The sequence below is a fragment of the Branchiostoma floridae genome, chromosome 12, assembly GCF_000003815.2.
Source record: "Branchiostoma floridae strain S238N-H82 chromosome 12, Bfl_VNyyK, whole genome shotgun sequence".
Taxonomy (NCBI): Eukaryota; Metazoa; Chordata; class Leptocardii; order Amphioxiformes; family Branchiostomatidae; genus Branchiostoma; species Branchiostoma floridae.
The window spans coordinates 19,585,750-19,600,305 of NC_049990.1; the positions used below are offsets into that span (position 1 = coordinate 19,585,750).

Here is a 14,556-nt window from a genome sequence, read left to right on the forward strand (position 1 = left end):
AATCATCTATTCCCCTATGGAGACACCACGTTGTGATCACGCTTAGACTCGAGCGATTTAACGGAGAGCTCAACGGATTTTACACAATAAAAAATAATCCTCTTACTCTAGCCTTGCGTGTTTTGTTGTTTTTTAAGTCATACATAGCATGATATTAAGTCAACGGTAACAAAAATCCACGAATTTAGTAGATAAAACGAATCTTTTTACGCTATAGCCGTCTGTGTTGTGCTGTCTTTTCAGTCATACATTTTGTACTATAATTATGACGTTATTGTAACGTTAAAAGTTACACACATGAAACTTCAGTTGCAGTGACGTCTCGACGAGATTGCCTTGTGGAATTGCGGACTTGCTTAACAAGGCTTAGCCCAATATGCAATGATTGGGGTTTCATATTTCACCCCCCCCCCCACACACACACACACATTTCACCCCAACTACATGATAATAAGGTCACTGTTAACTCCATAGTGATCAAAGACTTTGTTCATTACGCAACATGGTCAGAAGTAGTATGTTGTGATACTTTTCTGCGTTATGTATTAAACACTGGGGAATAGCTTGTGGCTTCAATACTTCTAGCCAGGACGCTAGCCTTTCCAGCGTTACTAAGCTCTCTCGGTCGACACAGAAGCGACCGAGAGAGCGGCGTGAAACTTAAAAGGCTGACACCCAGGCTAAAAGTACTCCTCCCGAGTCCCTTGTGTTCACGCCCCCTCCCCACCACGACTGTACGGACAGATACACAATACAACTTCTATGGTTTAAAAAACCCTAACAAACAGCTTAGCAAAATTACACTCACCTGAACACAAAATCAGCAGAAGAAAAAGCCTTCCAACTGTGAGATCCATAGTTTATGTCATGCCAGTACCTTTAGTGTTTCATAATATACCGTTTGGTCTTCAGACATAAGTACGACAGATTATCTTCAACCTTGTACGGTTTGCCATCGGCTATCCATTTGGGCCATGCTATTGTGTCTTCTTTTAGCAGGGGTGCAAGGGGTAAACAAAGATATATACAAAAGGACTGACGGATCCATACAGTGCGTGAACAACAATGTGTCGAATTCCTTGCTTTGCCAGTATCTTTTTCTGTTGCCATGTGCACATCTCTCTATGTCATAACTTCATACCAAAGAATTTTACTCTTTGAAAAACGTAGGGACACCCCTATTTACTACTTAGGAGCGTCTTACGTGACCTCAGTTAGGAATCAGTGCTCCTGAGTCCTGTCAAAACAATTGTCGTCTGACAGCCAGAGAATCACTCGGCCGTATCTGTCCCCGGGGACCACTGGTTGAACAAGTTTGTTTGTCACTGTTATGCCCCAAGACAGATAACAATCTCAGCGGTATTTTTGCATAACCTTTATGGATAATTAGCGCTACTGAATACTCTCACCACAATACTGTCTCGTCCCTGCCGTGATGTTGTTGTAACTTTAAGCCGGGCTCACGCGTGCGCATATATTCAAATCTGTATGGAATTCTTAGTCTCTACCAGTCTCCACAGGTCGCTGGAAAAATAGGAGAAATTGACGAGATATAGACACATAACATGCCACAGGAGTTAGCTGTCCATATGGTTGGCGACCAGCTAACTCTGCTGGCATGTTATCTGTCTATATTTGTCTGATTTCTATTTTTTTTTCTAGCGACCTGTGGAGACTGGTACAGGCTAATACTTCCTTATGGACCTCATACGGATCTCATACGGACTTGAATATATACGCACGTGTGAATCCACCTTTACTTTAAGGCACTTTGCATGACTTTGCTAACTTCACTGGTGTGAAAATGAATATTCTCCAAGCAGAGGTTGGGTCGAGGAAATAGTAGTGGTCGGGATTTTTGCTGGAGGGAAGCGAGCCAGTAACGATCCCTACCACTTTCTCCGCTACCCAACCTCAGCTTGGTGAATCAGAAAATGAGCACCTATCTGCGGATAGGACGCTAAGTTAAGGGCCCATGTTTGGGAAGAGCCTCTGCTGTAGCATGAAAAAGATCCCATCACATTTATCGAAAAGAATAAGAGTAAAGGTCCTTCTCGGTGTGATTGCATAATACAAATAGATCTGTCCGGATATGCACCTTGTACTCTTCAGTACAAACCTGGAGTGTGAGGCGGTTTACCAGGTATTCAAAGAAACCAAATACACTGCTTGAATCATCCTGAAATAATTTCATCAGGTTGGTAAATACTCATATAGTAACGTTCTTCAAACACAACCAAGGTTGTACTCACTTCCAATGTTTCGATGTCTGCCAGATACTATCATCCGGGTTTCTACTATATGACTGCTTAAACCAATTGAACCTTAACAAATTCGATAGAAATATAAACCTGTTGTCTTCATTGATTACAAAAACATAAACAAATTTTTTTTACTCAACAGTGTTTAGTAATACATGCATCTATGTATCGAACACGTGCTTTCGAAAGGATTTTACATAAAACATTGCGCTCAGATTTCAAAGCTCATACAATCTTTTCATCTATTTCCAGTGCTACGTTTTTATCCTTATGGTAAGAAAAAATATGTTAAGTAACAAAAATAAAAATAAGATACATACATGTAGGTACATTGATAATTTTGCATATTGCTAGCTGAGGTAGAGGATAGGGTCCCAATATTAGTCTTATTTTTGAAGGCGGAGCTCACCCCTCTCATTCCACTGCCCTTTACCCCCCAACCGAAGTCATTTATCCATTTTTACACCTGTATGGAGTGAAGAATGTCAGTTTCCAAGGCCCGTTTTAGTCAATATTTTGACCATGGTTTATAAAGAAATATATCGCTACTATATTGGGTTTAACTGCCATTTAAACTACATTTCAAAAATCTAAGCATTCTCTACTGTTAGATATAGGATTTCATCTGTCAGGTGTCATTATAGCAGTTTATCTTTTGTTGCGACCTGTACAGTGGGTATGTATGTACAACAAAGGTCTTCATTTATTCATTCATGAACGAATATGTCGATAATGCAATCTAGATAGAATAGAAGATGAACAGCATTTTGTAGTAGAGTGTAGATTATACAACAGAGAGCTGAACTTTAGAAACTGATAGAACCTATTTTTTCCTACTTCGTACACCTAAGTAACATAGAAATTTATTATTCCTTATGAATTTAAACAGAGCCTTGACTGTAAAACATATCTGTTTCTACATTTTTCGTATTACAAAGAAGCGAGAAGAAGTTTAATTTAATTCGTAGAATATGGTTTGTCTCGAGTGACATTGTAAATATTTCATGTGTATGTTTCTGCCAATTCACTTTGTATATATTTCATGTACATGTATCTTTATTTCATGTACATGTATCTGCCAACTATCCTTTTGTTGCGACCTGTACATATAAACCTAGTGGATATATATATGTACAATAAAGGTCTTCATTCAGTTATTCTCCAGACGGACCGACATGCATTTTCAGAATACCTCGGCGGTGAAGATCCCTAAAAAAGTCATATTCTCTATCCATGTTGTGCGAGCCTGTGGTGTGATGTAGCGGTGGGTTGACGTAGTCTCCGGGGTAGTAGTGGTAGGGGATGGAGTTGTTCTTGGCGTCTGTTGTGAACGGGAAGAACCCGTACATGTGCGTGTGGTCACAGAAGATGGTAGACATCAGCACAGTGATCAGGCCGGTGGAGGGTAAACCGTGCATTCTCGGTAAACCGTTCATTTTTGCTATTTCGGACGCAATCCTAGGCGTCAAAATAACGACAAAAACTGTATTAATGTCTACTAGAACGTATCGTAAAAAACTTGTTACGATGATGACAATATGTCATAAAGTGACGTTTGTTAATCATAAAGATAACGGAGAGGAGACTAGACCTTTTTAGGAGAAAATGAAGGATGTTTCGCTCTCAGTAGTATGCATTGTGTTAAGCTACTCAAACAACAATATTATACAATTAGGCTCGCTTCTGAGGTGTGACATAAAAAACATTCACATACACATAATTTATGCAACTAGATTCATTCATTGAATTGCTGTGGTAATAAACATGGTTTGGGACCTTTTTGGCATTCGCTCAAATATCTGTAATTGTTCTTTACCAAATCAGTTTCTTTTTGTGCATTTTTGTGACATAGATGTAACACAGCCATTTTGATTAAGGAAAGTTAAAACGACATTTGCAAGTATACGAAAAAAAAATAATTACAAGTTGCTTCCATTGAACCCCCATGACAGAAGAAGAAGAAGAAAAGGAACACACCAGCATAATCAATATGTAGCGAAACGATATTGCTGTGAACTGAAAATGAAACGACCGAGAAGATAGAGAGAGGCTTAATGATTAAAACTTAATACTCACGCGCCTGTTCCTGTCCTTATTCTTTCCGTGCGGTGCAGCACTATAAGGGAGAGTCTATACGTTTCTGCAACCTCCTCGATTTCTTGTAATACTGACTTATCAGCAACAAGATAAGCTCCTGAAAGGCTCTTCATCCGATTTTCGTAAACATCCTGCGATCTGTTTTCGAAGTGCGAAGACTCGTGCATTCGTTTTACCGTTTTCATATTTGTTATTACCATATCTGTCCGTTTACCAACGTCGTTTTCATGTCCATGGATGACAGGCACGTCTATTCGAATGACAAAATCGTTAGAGTCAATCTCCTCACCGCATTGGCTGCCGAGGATCACGCCACCATTGCCTACTAATGCGCATGTGTCGTGGTGACCAATCTTAGGAATCTTATCCTTTTTTGACTTTGTAAAATTTCCAACTCTATTCCTCTGTAGACCTTCCTTGAGGTTCAGCTTCACAGTGATGTCCCTGGAAGACAAATTTATGCCTTGATGTCAGAACGAAGAAGATATTCATTTTAACGTACATGGTAATAAATTTGATATATTCCAAGCAAAGTCTAAGGTTCTTTTAGATTATCCATGTGATATCCTGAAAAACTGTAATGAACTAGAAGGCAAAATTTTCGAGAAAATGCAAGATGTTTCCCTCACAGTAATTTGCTTTTACAAAACCAAACAGGTTTTGCTATCGCAAACCTAGAATTACAAAACAGGTTTTGCTATATCGCAAACCTATAATTGTTTATAATTGCTGTAACAGCTAATATTTTGCTCATATTTGCTCATATATAACATCAAATCTGCTGATGTAAACTGCAATTCTAAACTCTGATTGGTTCATGAAAAAAGAAGAACAAAGAAAAATAACACGCCAGCTTCAAAAACAATATGTTTCTCCTTCGGGAAACAAAAAAAAAATTGTAAAAATAATGTAAGCTTACATTAAGCAGTGAATATGAAAATTGTTTGCATAGTACTCACCTTACTTCCTTTAAAGCTTGAGCATCGAACTGCCATGATGAACTTGGTGCCAAGTCGCCGAACGTCCAGGCTGGCTTTGTGTCCTTTGCACTTGTCCCTGGTAGTGAGTGTATTTCTGAACTACTTTCTTGAGGTTGCCGTATCTTTGTGTTTCCCTCTTGTGGTGGGCGTATCTCTGTAATTGTCTCTTGTTGTGAGCGTATTTCTATGTCTGCATCTTGTGGTGGGAGTATATCTGTAAATTTTTCTTGTGGTGGGAGTATATCTGTAATTCTTTCTTGTTGCGGGCGTATCTCTATATCTCCATCTTGTGGTGGGCGTATATCTGTACTTCTCTCTTGAGAGGGATGTATCTCTAAAGTTGGAACAAGTGGTGGACCTTGTAACGTTTCCCTGTACGTACGTAGTAATGAATATATATATATATATAAACTGTAGATACACAATTATCGCGTTGACCTGGATACATTACTACAACCACAACGACATGCATGTGTATGTTCAAGTGCATGACGTTGAGGTCATGCAAGGTCACGGACAAGAAAGACGGCTAGTTAACTCAACCTACAGTTTATCGGACGACGTTGTGTCAACATGTCACAAACAATTAATTGAGCTATAAAGGTAAAATTTGTACGTAAATCCATTATGTTTGGTGTGATTATTCTCATTCAAACACATTTTTGAATGACCAGGGACCAGATCTATCCTACCACTTGCAACATCATATGATACCACAGGGTGTATGATACTTTACAAGTAACTATGGTGACAGCCGTCTTTTTTATCTAGAGAAAAAGAAGAAAGGAAAAAGAAACTGAGGAAAAACAATATATGTTCCTTCCGTGAAGGTTAACATGTAATAAATATGTTGGTAAGGCCCCCTTTACACTTGACGGCGATCGCGCTGCGTTGTCACTGTGACCTAAATAGGATATTTCTAACCTTCGCTTTCACACTGGGTATATCATACAAAACGTACAATTGTGACTGAGAAGACAACAAAACACACAAAGTGTCAAAAGATTCGTTTCTTTTCTATTGAATTCGTTGAGTGATCTGTCAAACTCGCAGAGAGAGCGCGGCGAGAGCGCCGTCCTGGTGGAAAGTGGGTATAAAACGTTGTTACCTCAAAGCAAACAATATCAGTATATAGACCAGTGATAACAGGGTTGTAGAGACAATGAAGGTCTTCATCTGCCTGGATGCTCCACAGGTGGTCGATTCCGTCAGGTGGGCCAACATCCTTGTTTATGTCACAGTTGTCGACCACCTTTACAAAAATGTGAGATTTGATAAATAAAGTTTATTGCAAATTCATGCCCATTGGGCTAATTGCAAGAAAAGAAAGACTAGATACATGAGATGAATGAATGTGGTCTGAATACATGTAGATAAACTAAATCAAAATGGTAAAATTTCTTTTTGAAAACATACAACTTATAACAGACACTACGTGTGTGTGTGAGAGAGAGATAACAATGTTGCTCGGAATGGCATATGCTGGTTTCGAATTCTGTTTGTTCATGATTTGCTGAAAACAGTAGCTGATGGCGCACATATACTGCCCCCCTCCCACAACTAACACCCCAAGCACTCATCGTCATCTGACCCTTGTACAGAAAGGTCACTGGCAACAGCTCTGTTAGTGGCCGAGGCTTTGCCATACACACGACATATATCAGCCTTAAAAAAGGTCGAATAGAGCTTGTAGAGGTTGAATAGCCAAATATCCAAATTCAGATTCAGCACATTAATATAGACCACTGAACAAGAGCGACTGTAAATGAAACGAAAAGAGGGACACGAATCTTACCTTCACTGCCTCATCATTAAAAGTTTGGTCATAACAGTTATGTACTCAAATCTTGACGTTCCGAGCTCACTGTGTTCACTAAAATACAAATAGATAGGCATAGATGATGTTTTTTATGTCGACATGGAAAGATGCCCTCTGACTTCTGACCCAGCTAAAAACCGGCTAGACAGGTTATTATTGCGTACATGTATATAGGTCAATACGCATAATATGTACCTTAAGGGCAATTGATTGTATCAACAAAACACAAGAAGACACTAGACATTCTCAAGTTTTTCTTTTTAGATTTTATTTACAGATTTTCATTTACAAATCTTTTCGTAGTAAAAAGATTGAGGACAAAATGATATGTTATGCTTGCTTTTTTTACCATACATTGCAGCTGCCACTCTGAAATGATAGGCGAATAGAAAACTTACAAATCTTTAAACTTGAGTATCTTGAATAGCACTAAAATAGCAAATAATGGCACCGTTTCCTTATCATCAAGCGTCGACTTTAGGCAATCTCACTCTAATATCAATCGGTCAAAGCAAGGATCTTTCCTTGGTCAGAGTAGCATAAATGTACAAAGCATTTTAGTATTGTCCTAAAACTTCAGTAAAAACTATATGTTTACCTTCTAAACAAGGTATACTCTAATATATCATTTACGTTTGTATATTTCTCCGGGATAATAACAAATATCAGCTTAGCAACAATCCAGAAAAAAACATTAAAGCTTTAGGCATCAACCATATATACACTTAGGCTCTTGGGTATGGATAAAAGCTATTATATAATCGCATTTTGTTACTACTAACTCGACTCCATCACTCTAATTAAACAAAACTCTAGAGTTTCTTTTCAATGATATGTACTGTCAAAGAGAAACACTTTATTATGCATTAGACAACTTTATTGACAACGTCATTGACATACTATGGAAATAACTATGTCGAAAGAAAAAAAAAATGACTATCCACATATTATCCTTGTCCGGTAGATACATTAAATGTATTAAAATCTGCTGTAAAATCTGATTAACTATATTGGACATTGGTTGTCTAAAACGAATATGGATTGCTAAATTTCAAGAGAAAATTATCCGTCACCAGGAAATTGAACTGCAAACTTGATTTGGAAAGAAAAAGCTTGGTAGAATTTTGAACATTTTGGCAGCCAGACCTTGCCAACACAATATGCTTAGTCAGTGAAGAGGGTATTTCACGTGACTGCGACTGTTGGCTACAAATTACTGCGGCATGTTAATGTTTCTCCAATTTTTCCTTACGGTCACACCGACGTGCGACACACGGGTGAAATACTTCACCTCTGTAAAAAAATGGCCGTGCCCGGAATGTCACATCCTCAGTTTTGGCACCGAATTTGATACAAGATAACTTTCATGGAATTCGCAGTGATGAAAATTTTAGAATAGAAAACCCATTCATTGAAAAAGAGATTTGCTGTGATTGTGCTAGTTAGCGACTAATTCGCGACTAGTTCGCACTCATTCATGACATTTTGTTAATATTGATTTTCTTGAATAGGCGATCGATTGGCGAGTGTTTGCGACAAATTGGCGACGTTTTGGCGAATGTTAGCAAAGGCTTCGCAAACAGAACTTGCCAGCATGAACGACCCCTACATGTTTACATCGAAGCCCAAACTCTGAGAAGACCTGTTACATTTTATGCATGTGTTTCGCCTCCTTTTTCATTGGAGGGGTTATCAACGAACATGTTGTACTCAACAGGGGGTGCGCTAGGAGGGATCGTCTCATACACATTTTGTGCTGCAGGCTCCCTGAGCATGTTGCTGCCGTCGTCAAACGTCACCCATTGAGGAGTGGGGGCCTTCTCGGGTAACGCTCCAGCTTGCATGGCGCCGTCCGGGCCGGCTTTTTCCGGCAACCCTGCCATAGCGTACGCGTTGTAGCTTTCACCCGTGTATTCTGTAGAAAAAAGATTGAACACAAGTAGGACAACTGATAAGTGCACCATCTACAACACAGATGTGTGCTAGCAGTACTAACTTTGCCTTGCAATTAAACAAAAACTTTTAAGTTACTAATAGTTATTATGAGTTGTACTTAGTGTCATTTATGATGAGTTGTACTTAGTGTCAGTTATGATAAATTGTACTTAGGCCACACCAATTTAATTTCTTGGTTCACGGATTTTTTCATAAAAAAAAAGCGAGAGGGTGAAATAAAAAAAAAAAAAAAATTGTAAAATGGTTGGGGTAAAGGTAACGGCTAATCCAAAACATACAGAAAAAAAGTTTTCAGCTTGAAAAATGTACAAAAACACTATTTTTGTAGAGTAACAGCACCTGTACCCACACTTTAAGGAGCTTATAATATAAAGGCCAATTTGCCACACCAGAAAGTTGGTGAATGGTTTCATTAATGGTGAAAATTTGCTGAGTGGTAATTATTATTTTTATTTTTTTCCCCAAAAAATAGGAGCGAGCGAATCCGTGAACCAAGAAATTAAATCGGTGTGGCCTTAGTGTCAGTTATGATAAATTGTACTTAGTGTGAGTTATGATAAGTTGTACTTAGTGTGAGTTATGATGAGTTGTACTTAGTGTGAGTTATGATGAGTTGTACTTAGTGCCAGTTATAATGAGCTGTACTTAGTGTCAGTTATCATGAGTTGCATGCATTTAGTGTCAGTTATCATGAGTTGCACTTAGTGCGAGTTATGATGAGTTGTATTTAGTGTCAGTTATCATGAGTTGTATTTAGTGTCAGTTATCATGACTGTATTTAGTGTCAGTTATCATAGTTAGTGTCACAAGCAGAGATAAAGAATGATGATTATAAGTATTAAGGACACATAAAGGCAAAGATACACGTATGAAAGTGATTGTCTATACCTGTGTAAGACGGAGGGATATCCGAGGCGTCGTATACAGGATTATCTCGAGCTGTCAAGTCGCTGAGCCGGACGTTTTGTCCGGGGCCGAACTTGCGCCGCTGCTGACGACAGTACATGTAGCCACCTAGCGAGATGGCGCCCAACAGCAGCAAGGCCACTATAACGCCAACCGCTACAGCGGTGCCGTTAGACCCACCACTGCTTGGTGCTTCTCCTGTTTTAGAAGTTCAATATTAAATACATGTTCTTGTATTTGTAGTAAGATAATAACTGTGCTTGATTGTTTTACTTCTTTTGACTATACCTACTTATACAATGTACATGTCAATGTTTTCAAACAAAATGAATGTGTAATTGTATAAGTTGTTTCCTTTATTAATAAATGTCTACAAATTAGTTTCATGCAAATCATGCAAACTGTTGGCGCATTTTATGTGTATATTTCGTTTTAAAACGTCACATATAAGCCAAAAGCAATACAACTAAATTTGAATACAGATCCTTTTCCTCACTTTAAATTGAAATCAACATCTTATCCGGTCACAAAATATAGGTTAGTGCATTCTCATTGTTTTTTTCATAATAGCATGTCGATAATTTTAGATGATAATTTTACGAAACTCACCACAGCCTCCATCTATCTGTATGGTACCAACTGGGCAATCATACTTCACAGCCATTGCCGTGAATGAGCGTGGATCTGCCGTGTAGGTCCTCCCATCCATCTCAACAGCAACGTTTCCAGACGCCACCTCCATCCTGATCTCATCTACAACATCCTGTGCTTTGGTCTGAGCTTTACTGATGTTGTCCTCAACGTTTCCGTCCGACGTGTCCGGAGTGGCCTTGACCTCAATGTCCACGTCCAAACCGTTGCCGTTTCGTTTGACCCTGTTGACCAAGATCGCTCCATCAGCAACAGCTTTCTTGACCACTTGTAGTAACACGTCATCATTGTTGGCTTGTTTGCTCTTGATATGCAGAATTGGGTTTCTTTTCTTTCTGTTGGCATCTCTAAACATTGCCATCTCCTCTTTAGCTTGTTTCTTCAGTGTCTTTTCATGCGAGAGGTACGAGATGATGTTACGCTTCTTTAGATTATGGTTTTCCTCGGTTTGTCCCTCAGTCTTTGGTGCCCTTTTCTTTCGTCCGCTGACCACAGAGCATGAAACGGTCATCTGGTTAGGGTTGCACAGTTCGACGTTATTCTGTGACGCTGTTCTGCAGATTCCGTTATTTTGAAAGTTTCTGATGAGGCTTGATCTTGCAGAAGTTAACGCCGATGTGTCACTGGTGCATGGGGCCGTTGGGATACTGAAGGACACCGGGATTGAAACTGCCTGTGGCGTCGTAACTCCTACAGATAAAACAAAAATAGACACACAATTGTTAAACATTCAGTTACTGCAAAACATCAATCTGAATTGAACTCGCTCCAACCAGGTGTACGTAAAACTGGGTACCTGATTTTGGTTGGAGAGGTAAATGTACTCCGCCTTCCAAAACAGTGACCTTTACACAGTGAATAGGAACCATCTACCTCTACGGCCTCACAACAAAGTCTAAGGGACTACTGTTGCCTCATCAACATTATTGTTCTTTATATGTGGCACTCTTAGAAGTATAATATGTTTTTGACTTCATAAGTTCAGTGCCATATTGTCATTGTTTCTATCAATAAGTAAATAAATGTAAAAAGAAATTGGTCATCTAGAATCATGATCTGTATCCATAACACGTAGTATTTTCATGAATACAGACAACAGAAAATTTACTCTTTTCATCTTACTTGTGCAGGTGTAACCCGTGCTCGTGTTCCAGTTACCACTCGGAAGACAGTTGATGTTGCTGACTGTAGGTCCATATGTGGGCCTACAGACGACTGGGCACGTCTTGACGCCTGTTGTCACCACACATTGGCCGAATTCACCGTTGGTAACGGACGGCAGGGTGTCGGTCGTACAAGCCGTCACTGGAAACATAGCATAAAACAATGAATTGTGTTATGTAAATATTTTCTCCTTTCCATTCAAGATGTTATATAATGTATAACACTCGCAGGTACAATCATCATCATCATCATCATCGGTCGACGTGATCAAACATGTTCGCACACGTACAATATATGAATCGTATTATTAGCTGCTATATATATGTACTTGAATTAAATGTTGGTAAGATAACGGTCATTGAGTTATTTGATAGGTACTTTACACATTGCAATAGGCATAATTGACATTATAGGTTACTTCAGCGACATCTTCTAACACTTCACTTCTAGTTAAAAAAAGTTGTAAACTCTGTCGCTATTTTACACACACACACACAAACTCACACACACACACACACACACACACACACACACACACATATATATATAAATACACACAAAAAAAAGAAATTCTGCTGTTTATGAGTATTTAGCGTCCTTGTCTTTGCATCATTTTTTTAAAAGATGTGACTTTACCTGGCTTGTATGTTGTACGTGGAGTAGCTTGCGTTGTAGCTGTTAAAAAACAAGCAAACAGTACCATATAATCTATTTCATAAACATTTTGTATATGATGATGTACCAATCAAACGATTAAACGCATTTGGCTTTAGAATATGACATGCCAATAAGATTTATCTAACAAAAACTTAATTAGCCATCATTGATTATATTCTGCTAATCTAGATGGCGTATTAAATAGGACATCACATAAGAATTGTTTATTTTTACACACAAATCGTTTCATTTTACATTTATCAATAATCCCTTATTCAGTTGTAGACATTCGATTGCCTTTATATTGTTTTTTTTTTAATTTTGTGACATGTAACGTCATGCAAAATATTCACAAAAGGGATAGTTTACCCTTAGCTATATGTGCCACGTCTTCATAGCAAGTGCATGTATTGGTCTGACCTTAAAACGACACATGTACCTGCATGAGCTTTATTTCGATAGTGAAGCTATACTTGTCTACTGTACTGCCCAAGCAAGAAGCTAAATATGGATTTACCTGGTTGAGCCGGTGTGACTGTTGTCGTTTGCACAGCAGTAGTTGTTGCTGCTAAAAAAAAGCAAATAGTAGTGATGCCTTCTATAATGCTTTCAAATGCATGGCTAAACACGTGACTAAAGAAATCAGCTAGCGTGTTGTTGGACAATTTAAGATGGAAGCTTGTAAAGAGGGACTACCTGGTTTCGTTGGTATAAGTGTTGGCGACTTCATAACAGTAGTGGTAGCTGTTGTCGACTTCACAACAGTAGTAGTAGCTTTTGCAATATAACTTATAAGGTAAATCGATACTTCTTCATACAAATAGAAATAAGCAGTTGCGCAAAATTCGTTAGCATGGTTAGAGAAGCTGCTACTTGGACTTATGTAGGACCCAAGATTCTATTACATGTACTCAATAAGAAAAGAACCAGAGCTACGTTTCTAAATACTACAAGAAATGTGAGTCAAATTAGCTGCCGTACGTGGTGTTGTTGGAGCAGGGTTGAAACATGTCAGGTTATCTGCTTGCATCAAATGCCCTTCTGCGCAGGCGCAGACTCTATCACCAGCTGTTGTCGCTAGGCATAACTCATTACACCCTCCGTTCCGGAGATCACATGGACCTAGGTAAAAATAAAGTTGAAATATTTATATCAAAAGATTGTATGCTTACAAACCTTAATTAACCTTGGACGAGGTATCGCTATAATAATAACTGCCTAGTGAACACTTTGCTGTCTTAGAAATCAATAACTTTTAATATTTGATTTATGATGGCTTATTAATGACCCCATTAATCAACTACGTTATCAAATTATCTTATTTGATTAATAAGTAATGATGCTAAAGAAATAGAAGTAGAAAATGAACAAGAAATTCAGAATAGCCAATCATCTAATCAACTAATCAACCACTCGTTTAATAATGTCTACCTATGTTTTCTTTTGCATGAACTTCACATCTCTTTATGAACTGAAATGGTACTGTAACAATCGATATAAAACTATATCAATATTCATACCTCTCGAAAGTGGCTGTTCACTGCCGTCGAACACGCGGACGCTGTGAGGAGTTGTCTGAAGCTGGACAGTCTTTTCTAACGTGCCCCTCAACCCGATACTGACGGTCCGGTTGATACGGTCCGTCCAGAGCTGAAAGTCCTATGTAAAAAAATAACAAAGGATTATTTTCATCAGAGTAAAATATCATTTTGTTTGCCAGCACAATCCAAACATCATTTATACAGTAGTGGATTTAGAAATTTTAGCTTCTTATCTATATATCATACCTGAAGAATTAAATGTTCAATTCAGATTTGCATACGGTGGTCAGACCAAGGTATGTTCAGAATTGCTTTATCGAAAAGCTGACTCATTCATGATTCATTTTTTTCTAAGCATGTGTTAATTGTCCCTGTACCTTATAGACGGCCAGTCCGAATAGTTCTCCGCCGTTGCTTGTCCAGTAGGGTTCGGCATCCTCACCGCGAAGATTAGAGGACATCACTTTTTCTCCGTCAGTCCAATAAACCCTGCAAAAAGAAATGACAAAACATGTTAATTATAA

At 38.5% G+C, this 14,556-nt stretch overlaps 3 protein-coding genes across 3 annotated transcripts in view; all 3 read right to left on the reverse strand.

The window, feature by feature from the left end:
• Positions 1–3,384: 3,384 nt before the first annotated feature.
• Positions 3,385–7,264, reverse strand: LOC118427268 (CMP-N-acetylneuraminate-poly-alpha-2,8-sialyltransferase-like). Its single transcript, XM_035836950.1, has 5 exons — positions 7,134–7,264; positions 6,447–6,590; positions 5,318–5,710; positions 4,338–4,802; positions 3,385–3,719 (listed from the first exon to the last, which is right to left on the reverse strand). The coding sequence occupies exons 2-5, from the start codon at positions 6,560–6,562 to the stop codon at positions 3,416–3,418; spliced, it is 1,278 nt and encodes a 425-aa protein (XP_035692843.1). The 5' UTR covers positions 6,563–6,590; positions 7,134–7,264; the 3' UTR covers positions 3,385–3,415.
• Positions 7,265–7,440: 176 nt separating this feature from the next.
• LOC118427267 lies at positions 7,441–11,366 on the reverse strand. Its single transcript, XM_035836949.1, has 3 exons — positions 10,629–11,366; positions 10,002–10,217; positions 7,441–9,072 (listed from the first exon to the last, which is right to left on the reverse strand). The coding sequence occupies exons 1-3, from the start codon at positions 11,179–11,181 to the stop codon at positions 8,810–8,812; spliced, it is 1,032 nt and encodes a 343-aa protein (XP_035692842.1). The 5' UTR covers positions 11,182–11,366; the 3' UTR covers positions 7,441–8,809.
• LOC118427152 overlaps positions 11,291–14,556 on the reverse strand; it is a 53,079-nt gene continuing 49,813 nt past the window's right edge. Inside the window, exons 56-62 of the mRNA XM_035836789.1 lie at positions 14,410–14,521; positions 14,012–14,150; positions 13,473–13,613; positions 13,009–13,059; positions 12,471–12,509; positions 11,765–11,975; positions 11,291–11,360 (exon numbers count right to left, since the gene is read on the reverse strand). Of these exons, the coding sequence (XP_035692682.1) occupies positions 11,291–11,360; positions 11,765–11,975; positions 12,471–12,509; positions 13,009–13,059; positions 13,473–13,613; positions 14,012–14,150; positions 14,410–14,521 (763 nt within the window). The remainder of the gene's footprint in view (positions 11,361–11,764; positions 11,976–12,470; positions 12,510–13,008; positions 13,060–13,472; positions 13,614–14,011; positions 14,151–14,409; positions 14,522–14,556) is intronic.